Below are 25822 nucleotides of genomic sequence, written 5' to 3'. Positions count from 1 at the left end.
TTTGTTTTCCCACAGCTTCTGATATTTAAAGTAAAATCTTTCCCCCCACAGGAGCAGTGGAATATAATGTAGCTTACGTCAGATTGAAATTTTGAAAGGAGAACTTTTGTGCTTCTAACAGGTGGTAGCCCTGGGAGATATACCTGATGGGACCGTTGTCACCGTAATGGCGGGCAACGATGAGAACTACTCCGCTGAGCTGCGGAACGCCTCAGGTGTGATGAAGAACCAAGTAGCACGTTTCAATGACCTCCGTTTTGTGGGCCGCAGCGGCAGAGGTGAGGCCTGGAACTTTCTCTGTGCTCCTTTCACTACAACACAGTAGTAGCTATTAGGTTCAGTGGTGTGGATTAGTGGCCACATTCACTACGTGGCAACCACATAATGATCTCTCTGACTCCAGACTCAAATCCCACCACCCATCTCGCAGAGCCCGAGTGGTGAAGCGTGTTGCTCCCCCCTTTCTTTCCCTTGAAACGATACTTCTCGATATGTTTTTCTATCCTTTAATCCAGACGAGTTGCTTTTTCGTACTTGTGATTTTTAGATTGAGAAACAAACTGTGCAAAGATAGAAATGCGCAGCTCTCCAGTGTCAGCCACATTAAAAAGCGAGAATCTGATAACAAGAAATACTTATCAAACTCACAGGCTTTTTTTTTTTTCTTCCTTTTCACCTGATATGACCCAGCTCAGTTCAGGCTCATAAACATGTTGGGTGGTGCTGCAGCTCTACGGCTGATCACTCTCTGCGCATATCTTCACGCTGTCAGGCAGAGAAGCGCGCCTATTAAGTCCAATGGCATTCTTCAAATGTTTGGCATCACGAAAGTGACTATTTGCATCATTTACTGTCATGTCGGTAAATCATGTACGTTTGGGTCTCCTGATGTGCTCTTGCACTCGCCGTGCTTTCTGTAACTATTTTATTTTTTGTACAAATCTCACAGAAAAAAAGTCGCCTGTCGTAAGTTGATGGTGATAAGTGCTGTCAGCAGCTCCACCAGCAACTTTTCCTCCCGGTTTCCTTCTCTGTTGTAGCTGTCAAAAAGGGGAGGAAGCAGAGCAGTCAGGAGGGCCGAGGAGTGACAGAGTTTTAAGAGGAGACAACGAGGCATTTGGGTTTGACCTGTTGCCACAGAGACCTTGCGTGCATCCCTTTGCTGTAACAAAGAATCTAGTAACAGGAAGTGACATAGGAGCCAGGGGAGATCAGACTACGAGGTGTCTGAAATGAATACCCTGCAATGACAGATAAGTACAAGCGAAGTGAACTGATAGGATGTTAGATAGCTGAAAGTCATGCACGGGAGAATAAGAGAGAGAGAACAAAGATGCACAAGGATTGATGGTTACAGGGCTGACGTGGTGCCTCTGTATGATGATAGCACAGATGCACAGGACGGCTAGTTCAGAGGTCTCAGATATCGCTGATAACATCATTAAAATTAATAGCGTCATAGCGTACAACCTTACCTTGACAGGAAGCACGAACAGGATCACAATTAAGAGATGACAGCAGCTTTAACAGCAGTGAAGCAGGAACACAATGCACAAGATGCCCCACTGTATCATAGATCATCAGTATGTGTCACTTTATTTATATGTAACAATATATCAACAAAGTCAAAGGTCCGTACCAGTATTTTGGTGATGTACCGGTGCATCCTTAGTATCCACTGTGTTGAGCTAGTGATATCATTTGTTTATCCTTACTGTCAGCTAATAATTTCAACTCTTAACCCTAGCTAGCATTACTTTATGTGTTCCAGTTATTTAGAAATTCCTTTTAGTTGCTATTTTCTACAGTTTATCCATGAATTGTGGTCAATTTTTATGTTGAAACTGTTCACAACCACTTAAGTCATTAATTGATTGCAATCATAGAGCTAATCTTTCCAAATACCACACCTGATATCGTTGAAGTAACCCTCTGGGGTTCTTGGTCGGGAACACCCACATGCACCTTGAAACGGGTATGAGGGACGCCTGTTGCATCTCCTCTGTCTGACTGCTATCTGATCTTTGAAAAGCATGTTTACACTTAGCTGGGGCTCAGAATGGAAGAGGGGATGGCACACACAGGTGTATGGATGAATAGACAGGGGCTCGGATGAGTTGCTACCCCCGCTTCCTGTTTCCAACGTGTAGCCATGGTTACTCATTGCGTCTGCATACCTCAGATATTACTGTTCCTGCTGACTTGGCTGTTGGACTCTGATTCATAGCATTCCTCATCCATGCACATAGGGACGCATACACTTGCACAGACAAACACTCAACCCCAAGGCAGCAACTGCTGGGGATTATCGAGAAAGGAAGTGACTATTAAAATGCCTCTCGCCCACTCACAAAGCATTAGAAATTCTGGATAACACGATACTGGCTCCTGCAGTCAGTCTTCCATTTAGACTCTGCCAAAGGACCTAAATAGACCCTCTCAAACAGCCAATGTTGTCTGTTGTTAATCCTCTCGAAGTCGTTTCTTCCCCAGTTTGTATTGGCTATTATGTGATCACAACCACACTTGTGACTTGGGGATGTTGTAGAGATGAATACTAGCCATTGTCTCAATTGTCATTTGATGTTGCTTGATGTCACTACAGGCAAGAGCTTCACTCTGACAATCACAGTATTCACCAACCCGCCACAAGTGGCCACTTACCACCGAGCCATAAAGGTCACCGTGGACGGACCTCGTGAGCCCAGGAGTGAGTACCAATGCACGCACAAGCAGTACAGTATGAAAATAAGTGCACACACACAAGGAAGCATCCTAAGTCTTCTTTCAATTTGCCAATTTGCAAGCTTTCAAATATGGGATTCTACTTTTTCATTAGAATAAGTAGAATCCCATCATGTTATGTGGGATCAGATTCTAGCTCATATATGTGATGATGATAATATCAGGGAGCTAACTGTGGAAAATACTTCTCAACTTTTACATAGTTCTTCACCTATTCTTGATATGCAAACTCAGTGGAGTGCCCTTTAACTGAGCTATGTGTCCAGCCAGCAAACAGAGTCGAACGTCCGGCTTAAATGATGACACTAATAAAACGAGGAAATTAACAAAAAAGAAAAGGTTTACAGGAAAAGGTTCTAAATTGTGTTAATTAGCAATCACTTAAAGACTTCTCACAAAGCAGTCTAGCCTCCCATGTGACACTTTGAGAGACAGAAGAGAAATAAAATGTGAGGCAACGTATTCCTCAGAGGGTACGCGGGGTAGCAGAGTGCTAGCATCAGCTCATTTTAATGGGCCATATAAAAACAACTGAGGAGGGAAAAAAAAACTTTACTATAGCCAACAGTGCCAACTGGTCTGGCATGCAGCTGTTTCCACAACCCTCCTCCCTATTCATAAAAAAAAAAGCATATTCTCATCTCATGGCGTCTCAATGAACAATATCACATCGCAAACAACTCACCCCGCCTGTCCTGTCACATATGGCACCAGGACACACAGAGACACAGAGGAGCCAGGAGACACTAGGATTAGTACCACCATCAGTCTCTCGTTGTAGGAAACCTGCCTGTGGTGCCAAAAAATGCCTCACACACTCGACATTCAGCGCTCATCAACATGCGCCCTGAAACAAAGGCATATGCTTGTCCTCAAACGCACATGTACTCACGCTCACGCCCACTTTTCCCCACCATCCGTTCTCGCTCTCGAGCCATCTTGTTTGATCAAAAGCATTTCCTGTGCATCTGCTGTCCCACCCCCCCAGATGACTTTCAAACAAGTCCTGTTATTTGGTGGCGAGCAGATGGGAGTCGGAAGTGAATTTGTTTAGAAAAGCTCGGTGCGGCCTCAGCAGAGCTGCCGTCTTAGATTTGTGTCCAGAAGCCTGAACACACGAGAAGCGAGTCTTTAAGCTAGAGACCTGATCAGGTGAGGGTACACTGGCACAAGACTTCACTCTCACAGGCATTGTTTTTTCTTCTATTTAGCCTGAGTAAAAAAACATAAAGCTAGAGTTTGCATGTTCCAACTTCAGTCTCAGGACAGTAATTTAAGCAATAAAGACTATGTCATCATGCATAACCCCTGAACTTCTTTCCTTTGCTGCTAAGTGGTCAGAATTACAGTGGTGGTGTAATTTACCCAGAAACTACAGCCAGAACACGTCTCCCTCTCAGGGGTCATTAAGTCGAGGTCGGAGGGTGGCAAAACACACATGTGCCCTCTCCACAGAGCCTCCCCCTCCTCCAGGTTTTCAGCGCAGAGACTCTGAGCTGAGAGCAGTGACTGTCTCCAAAACTGTGATTCTATCTGTGAACGCTTCATTGAGACGCTGGGAGGGGGTATGGGGGGGCTTTGTTGGCCATTACGGCTCTATTTTGTGTTAAACGAGTGGATAATTAGGAGGCCTGTGGTATAGCCAGGCCCCACCAGGGAGGGTTGCACTCAGAGATGGAACAGTAGGCTATCTTAAAGTTGACATACACTAGCCCTTTGTGGCCCTCCTCTTTGAAAACACTGTGGGGCATTTTTTGTTTGTTTGTTTTCCTCCTGGAAAATAAGTTGACAATAGCAGAAGATTTCAGCCGGTTCCTGACATAAAAGTTCAAATGTCCAAATATTCTTTATGCTTCTGTTAACTTTTTTTCTAACCGTATAATTGCTTGCCTGGTTGTGGGTGTCTCATTCAGGAAGTAGATTTTGTGTTAACTTGTTTGATGCTCCTTATGGTAGCCATATGAGTGTTCCTGAGGGATGTCATTTTCCCAGCGCTCCCTTGTCTAATATCAGTAGGACCACCCCTGTGACTCAGTAAGGCACACATCTCTGAACTGTGGACCCGAGCCTTAGTTAATTAATTGCGTGGTCGGTGACGAAAATCAGCGAGGCCCAAGTATAAAGATCTGTGGTATAAAGGTTTACAGTGTGCGTGTGTGTGTGTGTGTGTGTGTGTGTGTGTGTGTGTGTGTGTGTGTGTATGGTAAGTGGTTAGTCAGGTCCCTCTGGCCACTGTGTCATTAGCGGGAGGCTAACTTGGTTTTTGTGGCTCGTATTGTGCTTAATCGCTTGACAGCTCTTGGTTAACCTGTGGTTTGCCACCGCACAGACGACTCATCGACTGTGTGTATACATGCGCCCGTGTGTGCTCTCACATGCAGATGTGCGTATCCGTTTGCTCACGTGCGTTTCTCGCAGCGCCTGTGTCTGCTGGTGTGCCCCCACATGACATGGTTTGCAGAATGTGTGTTATTGGTGTCATTAGTCTAGTGTAGCCACAGTGCTGATTTGGAGCAGAGCTAATAGGTCTCATTAAATGTCATTTTGAGCTAATAGACAGGGAGTGGTTGTTTAAACCAATATGCTTTTATAGGTGGTTCTGTCTCCTTTCAGCTGCTCCTGACGGTGGCTGTGGCCAGCTGAGACAAACTTCCTGAGTGATAATAGCCGAGCCGTATTAACGCAATATACAAGCCTTTCTGTCCAAACCCACTATTCTCATTATAGTTAATTGATGACAGACAAGCACAGAGGGTGACAAAAACCATTGTGGCATTACACATACTGTGTCTTGCTGTGGCGTAACACGGTGGTTATTTCTCATAACTTGGTGTGTGTGCGCGAATGTTGTGTGTCAGCAGTGGAGGTTAGCGGTCAGGCCCGTCTCTGCACTATGGGGTTTGAAGCCGTATGGTCTCGGGGGTTCTGGGCATGGGGACGGGGTCGTGTTTTGGTTCAGGTTTGGTCAGGGTGTTAACAAGTCTGGTGAAGAAGCCATGGTACTTACAAGCCTGCAGACAATATTAGTGGTTCAGGAGACCTGTCTGTCTGCCAAGCCAAACTCGTGCAACACACACACACTCTCACACACACTTAGATGCACAATACTTCCATATGGAGTTATGCTTCTCTATGTACTTGATGATAATAACTTAACTTGCAGCTACTTGGTGCTTTGCAGAGTAAAACTGAAGACAAGAGTGTGTGCGTATTTTCAATAATATTATGAAATAAATGATTTTAAAAAACATTTTTACAAATATATATATATATATATATACCCCCAAAACAGGAAAATCAACGCTGGCTTTCCTAACCAGGAATTCCAAAGCTGGGGAGTCCTCACGGCAAAAGTTCCATCATTGTTTTCACAAATCTGGATTAGGAATATCCAGAATAAAAAGCTGCTTACTCTAATATATATAATTTGATTATTTCTCTTGGACAAGATAATCTTCATTAAAACCTCGTACGTTTCAGTTTAGCTGGAAAAAGATGACTCAGGACTTTGGCATTAGGAGTGGTGCATGATTGATAGGGAAACAAAAACATGTCACTTAATTTGCAGTGTTACTACTTGGTGAGATTTTGTTGTGGAGCTTATTAAATTAATGAGTTTAAACTGAATGAGTGATACTTAATTTACAGTAAAGAACACGGAGAAAATAACAGCCAACAAAAGAGTTGCTATTTTGTAATAAAATGAACTGACACTTTATTAAAACTGAAAATAAAGCGATCGCAGACACACTCTGACACAGATTTGCTGCTCTTTCATTTTTAGTGGTTTCTTTTCTTTATCACCTTATTGTGATTCCTGTGGGCAGCTTGTGTCAATATTGCTGTGTTGTGAGCTTCTCTGTGATTGGTTCTTGTCTGGCACACTCTCAGCTGGGTTAATACGCAAAATGTAGTGCCTACTGTTGGATATAATGATACAAAAAAATGCCTCCAAACATTTATATATTACACACCTACAAATGCCATTGCAGGGGCTTGTACAGTAAGTGCTAAAGTGCCATTTGCATTAAACCGTTAAATTCAAATGATGTCAGACAGATACCATTTAATATCCTTGAATTATGTTCAGGAATGAAGCCCTCTACGTGTCTGGATTATTGTACCCTTTCAGTTACTGCCTTAAGCAGTAACTGAAGCAGTGTTCTTTTGTTCATCATCCAAGTAATTAAAGAGGATTTCAGAAGATTCACCTATCGGCTACAGCCACACTTGAAACAGCTTTTACAATGGTAGCTGAACAAATAAAAGTCATCCAAACATCAGGAGGGAAAAAAAGGCAATGAAATGAACGATGAACAGAGTAGGAAGGTGGGGAACAGGGCAGAGGGAAAAAAGAAAAGAAATACTTCAGGCTTTTCTAGAGGCGGCCAGTCACTTGAATGTCTTATGAAGTCCCTTGAAGACGTGCCAAGGCGTCTAAAGAACAAAATAATCCAGTGGGAGGGAGAGACAAAGAAGACAACAGAAGAATGGAGAGCGAGAAAGGGAGGCAGAAGTGAATCATAAGGAGATATAAAGATAACGAGACAGAGTCTGGGTTTGTTTGGCCCCGAGATGCGACAAAAACATCTCAGATGGATTTGTTCTCCCCTGTTCTGAATCAAAAGACGTTAATGCGAGCAGAGAGGTGCAGAAGGAGCCTGTCTGAAAGCCACACATGAGCTAAACTCTGTGTGTGTGTGTGTGTGTGCGTTTGGTGGGTGGCGTGTGTGTGCGCGCTGGTGCTCTTTAAACTTTGTACAGTATTGTACAAATGTGTATAAAGTGTGTTTGCATTCAATAAATGTATCGCCTTTGGGAATTTTGTGTGTGCGCGTGTGTGTGTGTGCCCTTCCCTTGCCTGGCTAGCTTCCTCCGGGCTGGAACGCATGGACCACACAGACGGCTGGCAGCGCTCCACGACAGCCTGGCTCCCCCTTTCCCTCTTTCTCCTTCACTCCTTTGCTCGCTGCCTCGTCTCCTACACCTCCTCTCTCCTCTCTTTTTTCACCTCATCATCGTTTCCCTCTTTTCCCCCCTTCAGTTCTGTTTTTATTCTCTGCTCTCTTCTTTTTCTCTTCTCCCCACCTCGTCTCCCTTTATACCAGACCCCCATGGTAGACGTGCGTTTGGCTGTCACCCACTAAGCCACGCTTTGCCAGCTTCAGATTGCAACGTGAAATAATTCATTGTTTCTGACCACTCACAAAAACAACATGGCCACTGTGAAAGCTCCAAATAAAAAAGTGAAATATGGAACCAGCGTATTCATTCATCCAGTTTACTGTTCCACCGTGAGATGACTGACACACACAAACACAGACGGGCTGATTCAACCCAGGCTCCATGAGTATTGGGGGAGAGGTGGGGGGTCTGAATCAGCCCCAGTGATACATTCATCCAGGCTCTCCTGGTGATCATAAACCAGACTGAAGGGCTTAGAGGGCACGATGTGACACCAAATATATAAATTATTCCATTTATTCAGGATTTTCTGTTGCTCTGCATTTTCCTCAGATTTTACTTAGTCAGGCTTGAGGTAGGAGAATTTCCCACTGATGTTTCTGTGGTGACACTTGAAACTTGATAAGTTCGAGGAGGAGGAGGAGCTTTAAATGAACAGATCAGCGTTCTAAAAATACACTTCTTGATAGGCAATGACAGTCGATTCCAGCCTCGGGCGTAGGCTATAGCCAGGAGTAATGATGGTAATCTGGGATCAGTTCAAAATGTCCAGTCCATTGAAATTGCATGCCTCTTTGCTTATCAATTACTTCAAACGGTGCTAGCAAGTTTTTCAGACAGCTGTGCATTACGCAATAATATCAGCTCATTGCAGACTCACACCTGACTCACTTGTAGACTCTTATTTTCCAACTATTCTCAGTGTTTCCAACAGATTTAAGCTGGGAGGATGGGAGGATCCTCCCCCCTCTGGTCTATATGACCCTGCCGCTGCTAGGGAAAGAATTTTATCCAGATATGATTGTTGAAGGATGACCCAGGTCAGTTCAGTTTCTACTTTTCATAAAGCCAGAAACCACCACTGTTTCCAGAGTGAAAACTACAATTATCTAAACAAAAGAGAAGTGAACTTGATTCAGAGAGTCCGGTGACTCGCAGAAACATCCTTGAAATACTCCTACTACGTGTCAAATATTTGCCTGATTGCTGACATCTGAATTCCCTACAAAGGTGTGTCCTGCAGCTTCTTCTTTTGACTTGTTGAATTGTACTGGAGCTGCTGTCTGCGACAGTTATGTTAAGCGCACAATTTGATGGCTTTGGTGTAGCGGTTGTGGCCTACTAACTATTCAGCAGGGGTCCTAACCTGGCCGTCATTCATTGCATCATTCACAGGTTAGAACCTGAAGCTCTAGTCAAGTCATTTTCACATTTTTATTAACTCTCAAATCCAAAAGTTCATAACAGTAATCTGTTACAGTATTCTTGTTAATGCTGTGGTAATATGTCTAAGCTCTGAACTTGTTTGGCTAAGGTTTATAATTATTCTGCAAACATTACAGTGAAAGCAATAACTCAATAACCAGCCTGCTCTAACAGGCTTTAAAGTATATAGGACCACAATGGTTACTAGATTGTTTTTATGGGGGGGAAAACAATAACATCTCCCACACTTATTTTTTTTTACAGATTACACCATGGAATTAGATTTAGTTAAGATTCTTTGCTGTAAAATGTTTTAATTTATGGGGGGGAAAACACCAGGTCCCCTGTTTAGACTGCAGCTACTGTAGGTAGTCTTTGTTCTGCTTTGCTGCGTCGGTGAGTTTACCATTGCAGCAGAGCAGATCTGCTGGTTCTGTTTAGATTGGGCCTCCTGTCATCCTGTCAGACGGAGCCACCCACATCTGAGGATGCGATGAAGAGTAGCTGAATCATATCGAGGGCTGTCATAATAGCAACCCGGCCATAACGCCAGCCAGATATGAGAAGAGCTGGGGTGCGCTAATTAGCAGAGACTGAACTGGCACATCAATAAAATCTGTCTCTAGCTTGGAGACATTATCTAAGATAAGCATAAAGACCTGTGACTGTCACCACCTCCTGCATGCACTAATTATTATATTATATCTTGTTTTTTAATCCGTACAAAATTCGTTAACACTGCACGCAGCCTAGCTTAGCTTAGCTTAGCCTAGCATAGCTGTTTCACCAGTGTCCTGTGTTTGATAAGCTTTGTTGTCTGCCTGTAATTTCATGTGTACATACATTTGCTATAAAAATTCATAAAAAAGGCACAAAATTCTTCAAACATTTCTAATATTTTAACTATTGAAGCTCCTGAAGCTTTTTTAAAAGGACATTGATACACCACACGATGCAAAATCCCTACACAAACCACTATCCGGCTAAAAGAAATGTATACGGTATTTGAGGGATATTCCCAGCCAGGACATAACAGCCAACCATTAGTCAAAGATCTCTGTGCTCAGGCTCAGATTCAATCTAATGCTGCCATTAATTATGGAAGACTTATATTGTGTTTGCCTACTTGCTCTTACTAACTGTTATCAGATCAGCAGGGGTGAGCTGGATCCAGACTTATTTCTCTGGAACGGCTGAAATAATACTATCCTAGGATCAGCGTGCAACCGTGCGAGTTGAGATACTATCTATAGAGGTGTTATCTAATCATTCTAAATCTTAGTTTGTGCGTGTGACTAAGTGTGTAGTGGCTGAGTGCAAACACGCATGATTGCGCATGCAGTAGGAGTGTGTATCCATACATCCTTTTGTTTTTTCTGCGTTTCTGGTGTTTCCGTGTGTGTGCGAGTTGTTCACATCTGGTCTGAATCTGTCCATGTTTCCGGGCGCTGGCTGGGCAGGGAAGTGGCAGGCGCTATCGAAAATCTCCGCTGTTTTCACAGGGATGATGGGAATCTCAGGGACTTTCCCTACGGCAGTGAAATCATCCGCCTTTCCCGCTCCTTTAAATACCCCCGGCTCATTCCTCCGCCCTGCTAGGGTTCCGATAAAACAGCTGAGACATCTTGTGTTTGGCAACAGTTGTCCTCTAAAAGGTGTAATTAACTCATGAAAAACTGTATTTACTGTCAAGGCCTGCTAAACTAATGGACTTGAGGTCTGGCTGGTTGGAGTGTAAATTGGACCTTAATGTGGTGGTTGACATGCAGCATTCCTATAGGAGGAAAAAATACAAAGGCTTCCTTTAAAACGGAGTGTCATCCATAGATTTGTTGACATTTACGGTGGCTGAGGATGGAAGCTGAATGAAACTGTAACAGAAGTGAAGTTAGCTTGTTGTATGTCGTGTCAGTATAATTTTTATCTTCTTAAACATCTGTCTATATTTTAGGATCGTCGACAAATATGTTGAAATCCTAAAGTCTCCCTAACTGTTTCACCATTCAGCACTCCTCACAGAACCTGCGTCGCCTAACCAGCCCAGAGCTCTTAATTTACTGGTCATCAGGGTCTCTCCCTCGCCGGCGTTGCCTCCCTGCTCGCGCCTGTCCCCCTCTGTCTCCCATCATCCCCCTATGGTCTCCCATTGCTATTTATTCCCATCACTAGGAAACAGGCTGTGCACAAAGCCTGCTCTGTGTCCCGAGGCTTTTTTAGAATAGAAACTGGGTCTGTTGAAAATGGAAACGCTATGATTGACTGGGCGCAGCTTGCACAGAGAGACGAGGAATGCCAGCGAGAGGCACAAATTATCTGCAGGAACGATGGGGAAATATTATTAATGAAATATGGGCTTGAATTATATTATAAAGTCTTCAATAAGCTGAGGTCTTTTAGTAGCCGCTATTATTCTCCTTTCCAGAGCAGCTAGAGGAGACCGATGATGAGATTGTCTATTTATTTTGAGCTGGATGATGCCAGTCCGGTAACGTCATTGTAATAAAAATCATGGTCTGTCTGACTGTCACTGGCTGCCTTCTTTTTTTCTCTGCCGCCATTCTCGAGTCTCAATTTCATTGCACCACTGTTTGGTATTAAAGTTCCAAGCAGTTGTTCCAGAGTAAATTAATTTGTTGTGAGAGAGTCACATGGTTTGTAGCAGCATAACTGAGGCTGAAATAATGCTTTGTTGCAGTAGTGGAAAAATGTTCGACTGTTATGGGCGGCTTCTAAAAGAATTTCTGTCTTAGTTGAATAAATACAAAACGACAAACTTAGATAATCAGCACAAACAGGAAAGATGGATACGACATGCAGCGGAGCCCCTCAGCTGGGATGTCATCGGTACGCATAGTTAGGCTGGAATTTTTCTTTGATCTCTCTAATGATGCCTTAGTGATGATTCTTTTTAAAGCTCTTTTTTGTTCGCCCTCTCCTGTGCACCCACCCGGTGTTATAAGAGTATTGGCAGGCCTTTGTTCCCAGCTCAGGCAGCAGTCAGGTTAGGCAGGATTCTGAAGTAGCGCGCTGTTTCTGCCTGAGCCAGCTGGAGCCCTGCCAAGCACAGCAGGAGTTTCTACTCTGTTTGATATTTACTTTACCGCCTTTACAGGAGAACTAGTGCAAGACCAGACAGACACACCGACACAGGACTGTGTCGGTGTTAAAGAGAACTCTGTGTGTGTGTGTGTGTGTGTGTGTGTGCGTGCGTGCGTGCGTGCGTGCGTGCGTGCGTCCAGGCCTCTCTTTCTACCCCACCTTTACTAAACTATAATCTACACCTGTGGGCCCTGGGCAGGTTTTGCACTGGTTCCCACTACAAGGCCAAACGGACTGCTAAGACAGGCTCAGACATCATCTTGCGTGGATATGTGTTTGTATGTTGGAGGAGTGTAGAGTTACCAGGCTGAGAGAGTGGAATAGAATCGGGGATATAAAGGGTGTAAAATTATTGGTAAAGGAATGCAGGAAGAGAAAATGCATAATATATTTGGCATAGGTTATGACTCCTGTGGGGATAATGGGGCAATGGCGTGAGAGCTTGTGTTTACTAGTGGAAGAAGCCTCAGGTTAAAAATTAACATACATCAGAACATCTCTTTTTATTCCCATGACTTTGTTACTTATCAGGGTCTGGGACACCATTCCCAGATGCGCCTGCACCTCCTCCTCGTTTGGGGTACAAACTGTGTTTATCGGGAAGTGAGCCTCTAAGGTTCAGGAGCAGCAAACAACCTAAGAGTTGAACGTTGCCCAGAACTTTTCTTTCACAGTGATAAAAATATTCTTTGCTGGCAACATCGGAGCACTTACAGTCAGTGTTTAAATGGGTGTTTCGCTACTGCCTGCGTCCCGTCAATATAACAGTGCTTTGTTTTGTTTTTCTGTGTCTGCAGGGCATCGTCAGAAGCTCGAGGATCCTCCCAAAACTGGTCTGTTCTCCGACCGCCTCAGCGAGCTAGAGAGGATGAGGGTGAGGGTCGCGGTTCCGACACAAGCTCCCCGGCCAGCTCTCAACACGGCGGCCAACTCCTTCAACCCACAGGGACAGACGCAGATAACAGGTGAGCCGCCAAGGACAGCTTATACAAACCTCCTGGTGTTGATGGAGAATCCAGGTGCTGGAAGCGTCCAGGAAGTGTGCATGCACAGAATCTCTTAGCATGCTGTTCCGTATCTGATCTTAAACCTCTGCGATTTTATAGTTCCTTGTTATAAGTTTCAAATACAAATATTTTGCTGTTGCCCAAGCTTTGTGTGTGTATGTGTCATCTAGGATACCAAAACCCTCCTTGTGCTGAACATGATATGATCATACTCTGCTGTCATCCTGCAAAATTGAGTTGCCAAAATTCCATATTGTATTTTAAAAACGAGTCTTCTTATTTTCACGTGGGAAGAAATCCTCACACAGACATACATGCTTTGAACTGTGGATGCACACAAGGAAAGGAAGGTTTTAAAGGAGTTAGCGGGCATTTTTATTTTTAAAATTTGACGTTTTTCACATCGCTTCCCTTCCAAGAAAGTATAACCAAGTTGACGCATGGAATAGGCGCGTGTCCAACACGTGCCATGCTTTTTCTGGACAGGTGGGCTGAGTCACAAACCGAGCACCGTTTACTGTATGTAAGGTGAAATATTAAACCCCAATTGGAGCCTCAGACACATCCTGAGCCACAAAACACCAAGCACGGTGCCTCTGAGATCATCTGTCTTTCTCTGCTCCATCACTCTATCAATCTTAGAAGGTAACAAAATCTCTCACGGTTTGGGATGGCTGCTACCCGATCACCCAAATCTCTGGAGGCACGTCACACGTCGTCATTTAGCTCTTAGTTAATCTCTGTCACGGTTTTGTGTTGCGACTCGATGGATCGTTGAGGGCACGGTTTCGCAGCAAAGCAGTGCGGGGGTGACAATTGTACACTGGACTGAAAGTACCACGTGAGCTAACTGCCAAACAGGTGCTGCTTGATTGATAAGATTGTTTGGTTTCTTTGGGTTTTTTGGCATGCCTCCTCACCTTCTGTGATCTGACAAAAACAGTGAAAGAAATCACTTGAAAGTGAACAATCAAATAGTTTAGCTTTGTCATGCACACATAAACACGCGCACACATATACTTTCTGTCTCAATCAGCTTCCATTCTGAGTCCTTGTTGCCGCACAGACACAATGATAAAGTGTTGTGGTTGTCTGCCGGTGTGTTTACACCGTGGCTGAGTGCCAGCGAGGCTCTCTGTGCCTCAGCTGCGAGCACACAGTTTTACAAGGCAAACAGGAAGATCTTCTCTCTAAAAGGTAAACATTAGAAGTCTTATTATTAAAAAATGTTGCATAACATGCCCGAGTGATATTTAACCCTAAACACAGGCGCGGAGAAGCATAGCGACGGATCAAGTCCACAGCTCGTTGTGTTATTGTTGCCAACCTTCCTGCCCCCCCCTTCCAAAAGAAATCTGAATATTTGAACAAGCTTGTGGGCCAGTGGTAATTCTTTCGTTCTTCCTTTCTTTTCCTGTCTTGTGTTTTCTTTATACGTCTTTCTGTAATCTTCCCCCCCTCTTTCCCACTTCCATTTCTGTCCTCTCTCCCTCCGTTTCTCCCCTTCAGACCCTCGTCAGTCCCAGTCCTCTCCTCCCTGGTCGTACGAACAGACGTATCCGTCCTACCTGAGTCCCATGGCGTCCCCCTCGGTCCACTCCACCACCCCCCTCTCCTCCAGCCGAGCCACAGGTCTGCCTGCCATCAGTGACGTGCCTAGACGATTGCCAGGTACTGTCAGGGTCATTTAATCTGCTACAAGTAATTTAGTTTACAACATTTTACAACAAGTTTGCAGCATTTTTCTTACAGCGAGAAAGAGGGGGTAGGGGTGGAGAGACAGGCACACACGCACTTTCACACTGTGAAAAGCAGAAACGTATACAAAGAGGGGAGAAAAAACTATGAGCTACTATTTAAGAGAGAATAATTCAGCAAAGCAAGCTCATTCTCAGGCGAACGTGAGGAATGAGGCCATATTGTCCAACCATCTCTCCAGAGAGCGCTTTGCTTGATGTTTTTCAAACAGTCGAGGGAAAAAAACAACTATTGTTTCCTTTTTTCTTTTTTTCCAAGCTCAGAGCCTTTGATCCCAGAGGAGCATGGGTAATAACAGGCCCAGGGATAATAACAGGCTCGTGACTGACAAATAAAGTGTCTTTACAGCGATGTGCCACTCTCTCAAGGCATTCTGGGTAATTGCATTAGCCAGTCTGTTTGCAGTAACGGCAGCATCTGTGTTCCAATTTGTCCCCGTTTTTCCCCCAATGTAAGAGCTCCTTTAAAATCCCTGCACGCCGCCAGACGAGTTTCTGCCCTGTACACCTGTTTGACTCACTGCCACCAGTTTTTTTCTACACTACTTTTTGTTTCTGTTTCCTTGTGCTAACATACTACACCCTCCTCTGTGTGCATGTGTGTGTGTGTGTGCCCCGAGCGAGGGTGAGTGATTAAGCGATGCAGCCATGTGACTCTGCATTAGAAAGGGTTTAAAATCCCGCCAGCTGCCCTGTCAACTTTGATTAGTTTGGTCGCTCACTTCAGCTTTCATCTAGCGAGCGTTGGTCTTTGTTCTCAAAGCGCGAGCACCAACACGGGGGCAAAAACTCGCCTCCCCACTTTTACCCAGTCGCACACCTCAAGCGCTTAATGCCTCCTAAGCGATGTGACTAAGGCTCTCAGATCTCCAGAGATCATGTTGACACCTCGCCAGGCGGCTGTGTAACCGTATCCAGCCGCAGAACATACCGACGAGCACGAGCAGAAGCTGATATGGATGCTGTATCGGGGTTCCGCCCTCCCTTAAGCGGTCCGGCTCGTGTGTCAAAATGTTACATTTGCTCAGAAGCGATCGCAAAAAAAGTTCATCAGTCAAGTCAAACACCTCATTCGGAAGCAACGCCCCCGAGTTTTGTAACATCCTTCCAAACATTCAGACGTTTACACTCTGGTTTTATTTAGGCTGATAAAGTTCGATCTGGCCCATCATCACAGGGCCTCTTTGAGCACAAAAATAGGTCCTGAAGTTAAAAGCAGGGGTTTTATTGAACAGCGCCGGTCACGTCTGAGATCACACTGCCCCTCTGCAACAGAGAGACAATCGCCTACTATTTCTATTAGAATCAAACGGATCTCGGGGGGGAAAGAGGAAGTTTAAAGGCCTTAATTAGCAGCATATGCTATCTGACGCTGCAGCGACAAACCCGGCTTCGCAATCCCTCCCTGCACATAAACACTGCGCCCACCTCCCCTCCTCTTCCCCACCACCCCCTGTCCTCTCGCAGCAGACATGGTGACACAGAAGACGCCTGGTGATTTATGATAAGAGCGCCATGGCTGGACTAAACCGCTGAGAGGGAGACGGGGAGAGAGGGGAGGGGAGGACCTCCTATTCTCCTTAAACTCTTCGCCCAGCGCAAAGCTCGCCGCAGCCAGTTAGTGGTTTTTTGGGTATTTTTTAAAGGGATGAAGCGAAAAGAGGAACGAAGGGTGAGATGGAGCAGCTCCTTCTCATCCCCCCCTCCCCACACACACACACACTCCTCCCGCGCGCGCTTGCACGGACGCACACTCACACGGATACATACACACACAGGCTGGAGCCGATGGGAGGCGAGGAGAGGAGCCACATCAGAGCTCAGCCCTGCCTCATTATGGATCTCATGGAAACTGTTTCTGCTCAAAGTGTTTCCACATGTGCAGCTCCTGATTCATCCCAACTGCTTCTTTTTTTTATGTGCATACAGTATTCACACACATACAGCTCCCCCCACCACCCCCACACGCACGCACAGATATATTTGCATGCATAAACAGTTGCACAGATGCACATAAACATGCACCAACACACTCACAGGAACATAAATATGCAAAGGTGTAAACATGCTTGCACGCGACTTTGCTGATGTGCGTTTGGTAACTTCATGGAAACCGAATAGCAGCAGCTGGAAAAAAATCTGACTGAAGTTCATCGATATATCATTATTAATATTGATAGATGAAGGCTGCTCCGCAGCCGTGCCCGCAAAATCTATTAGCTTCTTCAGATTGGTTCATAGACAATTCAGTTTACTGCTGTTTAATTTCTCAAGAGACGTATTCGTTAAATTCAATTACTCTACAAGACAAAGTGCTAAATGGTTTAATAGTCCAAACCACATTCAGCGCAATCACAACTGACAAGCTGATGTGTGATTATTTAGGTTCCGTAATAAATCCTTCCTGTCGACGTCATAAAACACCGACGAAATTCACGTGTTTGTGCGTTTTGTGTTTTCACCTTTCAGGTTCCTCTGACCTGAGCCCATTCCCCGGTCAGTTCGAGCGCCAGTTCCCGAGCCTCTCCTCCCTCACAGAGAGCCGTTTCTCCAGCCCTCGGATGCACTACCCGGCAACCTTCACCTACACCCCGCCCGTCACCTCAGCCATGTCGCTGGGCAGCGCCCACTACCACACCTACCTTCCCCCTCCGTACCCGGGCTCCACCCAGAGTCAGAGCGGACCCTTCCAGACCAGCAGCACGCCCTATCTGTACTACGGGACGTCCTCCAACACGTACCAGTTCTCCATGGTTCCCGGCGGGGACCGCTCGCCGTCCCGGATGATCCCGCCTTGCACTAGCGCCTCCACGGGCACATCCCTGGTGAACCCTAACCTGCCCAGCCAGACAGAGGGAGGGGTGGACGGCGACGGAAGCCACAGTAACTCCCCAACTGTACTCAACCCCGGAGGCCGCATGGATGAAGCAGTCTGGAGGCCATATTGAAGAAGGCAGAGAGATAAGAAGTCAACTGATGTCATGGTTTGAAAGCACAAAACCTTTTCTTTCTTTCTTTTTTTAAATAAAAAGGGGATTTTTGAGCTTACATCAGCTGTCTCTACCTTTGGAAATTAAGGTTGAGATTAAAAAAGAGGGAGAGAGCAAGAGAGACCAAACGTGTGTGGACTTGTCCTCCTGGAATGTGTTTAGACCGTGGCGCTACAAAGGGAGTCCGTTTCAAAGCAATAATGAAAAAGACAGTTTTGGTTTACTAGGCCCAAGTGGATGAGACATTATTTCAGTTTTATTCTATTCCACAAAGCTAAAGGGATGCTTCGACGATATTTGTTAAAGACTGCCTCTTTTGTACAGTGTTTGTATTTCTTTAAGGCTTTTTTTGCAGAGCATGTTTTTTTGTGTTGTTTTTTTTTTTGTACTACGACAATATCAAGATGCAAGTTAAGCACTGAGTAGCAAGTAATAAGAGTAACGCATATGTTACTTTAAGTGGTGTGGACAGTAAATTTTGCTTTAAACCGATTAATTTAACTTGTATATTGTGGGTGAAACGATGTAGATTGAGGCGTTTTCTTCGTTTTAACTTATAAAGCCATAAATTATGTATTGTATTTGAAACTTGAGTCAAAGAAAGGTAATCTGAATATTTTTGATGCATCTATATGACTAAGTTAAAATGATTTTTTTTTTTTTTTTTTGATAGGTAATTTAAGAAAGTACGTTTTGTTTTTGTTTTTCTGGTAGCACCCAAAGATTTAAAATCGTGTTGAATATGAAATGTAATTTCCAAAGAGTATTGCAACATTTTTTTTTTTCTGGTGTAACTTTCAGTTTAACTGCTCTACACATCCAGAGCCCCACATCCTTGCGAGGCGTTGACACACATTTGGCTCGGAATTAAACCTTTGGTATTTATTGAGCAATAACTCGTATTGTGCCTCTTGGCAACATACCATTAAAGAGAGTTTCAATGGGGGAAAATAATTATCCGTTTGGGGAAATTCTGCTTGATTTCTTTGCTCTGTCTAGTCTGACATGCACACAGATACTTATCCATTTTCTCTTCCAAATAAGAAATGGTGCATTTAGACACGAATTGACGTCCAGCCCAAAGATGATTGCAGTGGGTACTGTGCCTAATGGCCCACTTTAAAAGAGGCAGGTCAGACTTTAAGGATCACTTATTTTGTGATACATGAACTCCTCAGGACTGGAAGAATCCTTGGTTGATCCCACAGATTTGCTATATCTGCATTTCTTTTTTTTCATACCCAGCCTGGCTGAAAGCACGGTCAAGATTATAGCTCTGACATGCCAAGTCTATTATAGCTTTCATATCCTATGTAAAAGATAGCTTTGAAAAAGTCTGTCTTAGTGTGTGACACACACACACACACAGGTTTGTATTTTTTTTTTCTTGCTTTCTGTCTTTTGGGTTAAAAAGGAAATCGCAGAGAAACAAAAGAGACTCTGGTGATCCTTTCGGCTTTTATTTATTTTCCAATTTTTACTCTGGGTTTACCGAATTGATTTTTACCCTCTTTATTGGCTAATGTCAACAATAAGGGTCTAAATCTAAAATCTCTCTGTGGGCTCGATATGAGGGGAGGTCTGGGTTTAAAAATTACCGTGCGAGATTTTAAAATGTGTTAAAGTTTAAGGGGAAAAAGTGCAAAACAACAACCAAAAAACACAAAACAACAAAGTGGTGATTGGATTCAGCTGCTGGCAGCAAACTGGTAACCAAAAAATATGGGAGACTTGTGTATGTTTGTTTCATAAAGCACTTATTTCTTGTTTTATTTCTAGCAGCACTTGCGGCGGGCTGCCAGCAGGGCTCGTGGTTTTGGTCCTCAGTCGAGATGTAACGCCACTGGAGTCTCACACACACACACAGAATGGATAACACTTGGCCAAACAAGCCATTTATATTGGAGTTTAATCTGATTTCACAAGGCAGTTGGCATTTGTTTAAAATAAAAAAAAGCATTTCTTTTCTTGCTTTCATACAGTATGATACTGAGTGCATGAAGGTAATATAATAACCCAATTTTTAAAAGCTGAGAAAAACATGGCCCTGTCCAAGGATCAGACTTCAAGCTTTTCATTTAAGATTTGCACGCACACTCTGCAGAGGATCTTCTCAACTCACACACACACACACATTTCTCCAGCAGCTTCAGCCCAGCACGAAAAGTACTTTTGCTGTTAGAGCATAACATAAATAAACAAATTCAAAAACCTTTTAGATTGCTGTGATTTTATAGCATTTTCCCAAATACTATGCACATCTGTTGGAATTTATTTAATCTGCTTCACAAATCTTTTAAAAACTGTTTACACCTAAACGCAGCACTGACACCCTAACCTGTCCTCATCTGCTTCTGTTTGGGTTTTTTTGCTGTTCCTCAAAATACAAAGGTTCATTTTTTTTTAATTTTTTTTTTTAATGTTGCGTACAAACTGTCATTAAAAAAAAAAACTTGTATTATTCATTGATCAACATGTATGATATCCAGGAATTGTACCTGCTCTTATGTAAAGTTTACTCGTTATTTCTATTGTTATGCTCCTTCTCATGAACACTTGTCAGGAAACTCAATCTAATGGAGACTGTTAGACTTTGCTGGTACGTTTCATAAAGATCATAATTTTTTTTCGATTGTTTGTTTTGTTTTGTTTTTTAAGGGAAACACAGACCTGACAACAGTGAGTGAAATTGGCATTGTGATTGTACATTTTTGTTTATTTTAAGAATAAAATAGGAATTTTGTAACTTACTTCCCCCCCCCCCCACCCATCAGAATCTTGTTTCTCCACCAAAATCAGTTTTTCTTTCACCTTAATAGTAATAATAATAATGCAGTTTATGTGCAATGGGGACCCCAGAAGACTTCCCTGTGCTTATCTGATTCTGAGATACACACATTTACTTTAGAAACCACTGCTGTTACAAAATTACAGCCGTGTGATGAGGAAACGTGGAGTGAGAAAACATAGCCAGGTAATTGCATTTCCTTATACAGGATCTTTAAGTTAAGATTCAGTTTCCTCTACCTATTTCAAAATAAAAGCCATCACTCTGTCTACTCTTAATCGCCTGTGCACACTTAGCAGTCATTGCTGGTTCGATCTCTCCCTGAAACACGCTGATCTCTGCAGCGTGTTGGTCGTGTCATCTCTTGTCTGCCGCTCCGTCTGCACCAACATTGTCTTTGGACGCGGGCCTGAGGCGGTGTCGAACCTCCGTCCCTAACTGCACGCTCAGCCGGCGCACAACTGACATGGCTGCATTTCAAAGGTGAAGCGAAAACCCCAAGAGATGGAGACAGGGAGAACCAGGGGAAGCTGTTTTATATTATTCCAAGACATAATAGAGCCAATCCAAGCGTGCACGTACACAAGAAACAGAGACGGAGATCTACAGCATCCCCATGTGTTTTTTTTATGATCCAGATTGGGGAACATTCTCGGGATTTCCCTGAATATAGATTGCGTGGAAAAAGCTCCTGCTGGTTTCAGGTTCACATTCTCAGCGTTCTCATCCATGTCTAGCAATTATCATAATGAACTCTGGAGGAGCAGCGGGACCCAGACACCCAGGGAAATTAGCATAATGTCCTCCATGCACGGGAGAGACAGCAGCGCAGAGGCAGACTCGTTTAAAGAGGGGTTGGAATAGAGCTTTTTGTCCCTGTTAAATTTTGGTGGTTGAACATGATGCCAGCGATGATGTGCACTTGATTTTTATACCAGGTTGTAAGTAGTTTTGCAGTAGCACAGCTCAGACTGTATTTTCTTCCTTATATTATGCAATCAACTGACAGGAATACAAACAAGAGTTTATGAGGAGACAAAACCACTCCACTCAAAGGACTGTGCACACACAGATATACACACACACACACACACAACTGACAGCCCAATACAAACTGTTTACGTGACCTCTACAAACGTTTCAGAGGAGCAGCTCAGGCGGGAAGTGATCCTCAAGGGCCTCATACCACTCAGAGCTGTATATATCTTCCTATGTTTCCGTCTCCACTAACAGAGCTGTGGGTTGAGTGTGTTTGTGTGTGTGTGTGTGTGTGTGTGTGTGTGTGTGTGCGTGCATCTTGATTTCTCATTTAGTCCCAAGATAAACTGAGGCTGACGGGCTCTCCAGTGTGGGCTGTAGAACCAGCGTGAAGCCTTTGACCTCCCTGAACCGCTGTTACCTGATGTCATCTGGGCTTCAGTGTTTTGGAGCGACCACCGTCACGTCTCAGAGGATGACCACCTTCTCCGACTTCAGCCCACTCCCACCATAAAATATATAAAAACTGTCAGTAATTTGATGTGATGGTAACTGACACCTCTCCACCGACACCCACCCACTGCTTGATCCTTGAGATTTTCAAACTGTGACAACCATAACTGTGTACTTTGGCGCACTCTAGTGGCTCCTTAATTTAACCATGGGGACCGCAGGGAGGGGGCCCACCTATACAGCGTTCCATATAGCCAAACTAGCACTTATTATGTTAGTGGAACTATTGCACAGCCTCCAAACACCCCACATCTTGCCTCTGTGGAGTCGAGCCTGCACAAGAGCTTTTCCTCCATAAATGAATGCCAGATCTGAAAAGCTGTTCACCCTCACAGAGAGGGGACCGTAAAAGACAACTTGTCTTCTGACCTGTAATAAAAGAAATGATCAGCTGGCAGGCGAGCCGCATCCAGGCAGCAGCCCAGAACCTCACAGACATGGTAGGGTTGTAAGGCAGCCTTGACATCCTGCACCAGAATCCATTCATCACTAGATTAAAGCATGCCTGTGTCTTTAGCTTGCTTTGGAAACATTTGATTCCATGAAACCATTTGCTGCTAAGTGAAGCTCAAAGAGAGTGCACTTATGAAACCTAAAATGCCTACATTTAATGAGCACTGCTAGTTCAGATTATGCAATTTGATACTGGCCACACTGCCTGAAAAAAAAGAAAGAAGAAGAAGCGGGAATTACTGTGAAAATGTGAGTGTCAGTACCATGGAGAGCGACCAAACATGCAAACAAAAGCCCTCTTTGTCCCATGCCTTTGCTTCATGTCAGTGTTTCAAATTATACACCATCTCGACTGTCAGAAAAATGGCAAACTGGTGCAGCACAACCGAATGCACAGAACATAAGACAGGATAAACTCTGTGCCAAATATTCATGTAAAACAGGCGTTTTTCCATAGGTTTCAGCCAGGCAATAAAATTTTAAAAATTTGGGCCCGGGCCCCATCTATTGCCTGAAACCAAGCATGAAGGAGCCCTGTGCGTTCTTCGTGTCAGATGAAGGGTTGTTAAAACTTTATCAGGCAAGTGTTAATTGAGAGCTAATGGACTGGTAATTCGGAGCAGTCACGGTAATCCAGCTCGCTGCTGAATGACATACAGCCCTGGTGACATTTAGATCAGGCGGAGGCCTTTTTTTTTTTTTTTTTAAAGGAAAATCTTCCGTACGACCATGGCCGCGTGAGGCGTGCCAGGGGAAAAGTGGGGGACGAAGGATGCCCGCCATCGTGTCTGGTTCTGCTTTAGACATTCATCCTCTCTGTCTCCAAGGATCATAACTCGTGTTAGAGGCGGGTTTTATGGTTTATGACTGGAAAATAAAATGCCCCGCGCTTCCTGCAGGCGAAGTGATGATTTATAAGTATGAATGATAAAGTGAGCGCCCGTCTGACAGTGTGTGGATGTGTGAGGGCTGCTGAGGATCCAGACATGTCCGACATGTGGATGCGAGTGTGGTCGTATTGCGAGTGTGGTCACCGCAGTGTGGTTATATACGTTGGAACACAGCGCAGAGGGAAAAGTTGTGTCTCAGTAGTAGGTATCACTACCTGACATCATCATCTCACATAATTAGCACAGTGTCCACATCCTTCTCCAGTGACCAAGGATTATTTCATGTGGTTCGCAACTGGAACAGAAACCCTAACCAGAGAATTTAACCAAGATCATAAATACCCCCAGGCTCTGCTGTCTGCAGACATGGTTACTCACTTCGACGGCTCCTCTCCAAAAAGCCAATCAGATAGGTTTATTGTTATCTTCTGCCTAAATTTGGGTCTGATTATTTAAATACATAGAAAAATGTCTTGATCACCTGGCTCCAAGCTCAAACAGTCCACAGTGGAAGCCATGGCAGCCTTGTCCCAGCAACTGATGTAAGACAGGGGCCCGTGAACGCCAAAAAATCCCTCTGGTGAGGTCGTCAGTCTTGTGCCGTAACCACAGGCGCGCGCCAGGCAGATCAATAATCCCCATCAACCTTCACCACAAGTCAGTCAAAGCTCTGAGGGCAGGCCAGGAGAGGAGGTTTGGGGGACCTGCTGAGAATTTGATACTCTCTAAGATGCTCCCTGTCTCAGAGTGGATGGAAGAGATGAGTCGTTTTCAGCAGCCATGTTGCTCTTTTTTTTTTTCTTTCTTTTTTAAAACAGGATCTCCTGTTATGACTTGTTCCTGCGCTCTGATTAGAAACTTCCTTCTCAGCCCTCACCTTCTAAACGGGCTGATGCAGACGTCATACTTCAGACCTTTACGATTCGACTTAATGTAAGAAAACAAAGGTGGAAAAAACGAACAAAAAAACATTGATTCTGCTCCTCGCAAAATTAGCTATGAAAAAACAGACTGTCTAATTCATGCCTTTCTGTGTCATCACTCCAATCACAGAGCTCAGCATCTGTATCCCTCAAAAATAAATATCCGAAAGTCATTTAACAAAACTTACTACTCTGGTCTGAAGGCACAACCACAAGTCAAGGGTTCAATTTTAAAACAGTTCATATATATATATATATATATGAACTATATATATATATATATATATGAACTATATATATATGTATGTGTGTGTGTATATATATTAAAACTGTTCATATAATTAATATATATATATATATATATATATATATATATATATATATATATATATATATATATATATATATATAAATTATATGAACAGTTTTAATATATATACACACACACACATACATATATACATATATATATATATATATATATATATATATATATATATATATATATATATTAATTATATGAACAGTTTTAATATATATACACGCACACACATACATATATACATATATACATATATATATATATATATATATATATATATATATATATATACACATACATATTGGACAAACTTTGGTTTGTGGCTTTATTTCAAGTTTTACATATTTACTTTTCAGAAACATGGACGCTTAGCCCTGTGGCTTGAAGTTAATAACAAACCATAGTGCCATGAGCCAAATATAAAATAATTTTTTTAAAAACAGCAGTTCCTCAAACAGTTACTTACAGCAGGCTCCAAATATGAGTCAATCCTCACAGGCTCCCAGGTTAAAATCCCCAACTTAACAAAAATAAAAACGTTTAGGCTTAAAAATAGACTCAGCTGTTACAGGTTTGGTTGCTTTAATCACTGACCTATCTAAATACCTTCCTTCTTAATTTATGGACTCAGTTACTCGTTTTGGGTTAAACTGAATTTTAAAAACTAAGTCTATTTTGTAAATCTTGGTCATGCCACGTTTCAAAGTCGTATATTGTCTCCGGTAAGAAATTAGCTATCGAGCTGCCTATTACTATTAGCATGTTCATTATCATGTTTTGGTTTTTTGGAGAGGGGGGTAGCCAAGATGACTGCAACACTCATCTTGAGGCTTAAAAACTGAATTTCAGAAACAAATGGGCGACGTCTATCTTTTGTAATGCCTGTGGCGGATACAGCCTGTGGTTGCTAGCTAGCGTTTCCTCTTCACTTGTGCTAATATCCAGTCTCTGAACTGGACCTCTGCTG

The 25822-nt window shown here is 43.5% G+C and overlaps 1 protein-coding gene across 6 annotated transcripts in view; it reads left to right on the top strand.

Annotated features, from left to right (window-relative positions):
• Positions 1–18752, top strand: part of runx2b (RUNX family transcription factor 2b) — a 124378-nt gene extending 105626 nt beyond the window's left edge. For 4 of the 6 annotated variants that reach the window (XM_085431386.1, XM_085431384.1, XM_085431382.1 and 1 more), the window contains 5 exons: positions 122–278; positions 2606–2710; positions 13032–13199; positions 14751–14912; positions 17468–18752. In XM_085431386.1, coding sequence (XP_085287512.1) covers positions 122–278; positions 2606–2710; positions 13032–13199; positions 14751–14912; positions 17468–17946 — 1071 coding nt within the window. In that variant the 3' untranslated portion in view covers positions 17947–18752. The remainder of the gene's footprint in view (positions 1–121; positions 279–2605; positions 2711–13031; positions 13200–14750; positions 14913–17467) is intronic. The other 2 variants (XM_085431387.1, XM_085431388.1) reach the window with 1 other exon arrangement.
• Positions 18753–25822: the final 7070 nt, after the last annotated feature.

This window comes from Copadichromis virginalis, linkage group LG15 (assembly GCF_057382275.1).
Source record: "Copadichromis virginalis isolate Kocher_CV1m ecotype Utaka linkage group LG15, C_Virginalis_male_GT1.1, whole genome shotgun sequence".
Taxonomy (NCBI): domain Eukaryota; kingdom Metazoa; phylum Chordata; class Actinopteri; order Cichliformes; family Cichlidae; genus Copadichromis; species Copadichromis virginalis.
Note: the sequence above shows the minus strand (reverse complement) of the source record. Positions and strands in the feature narration are given on the sequence as shown.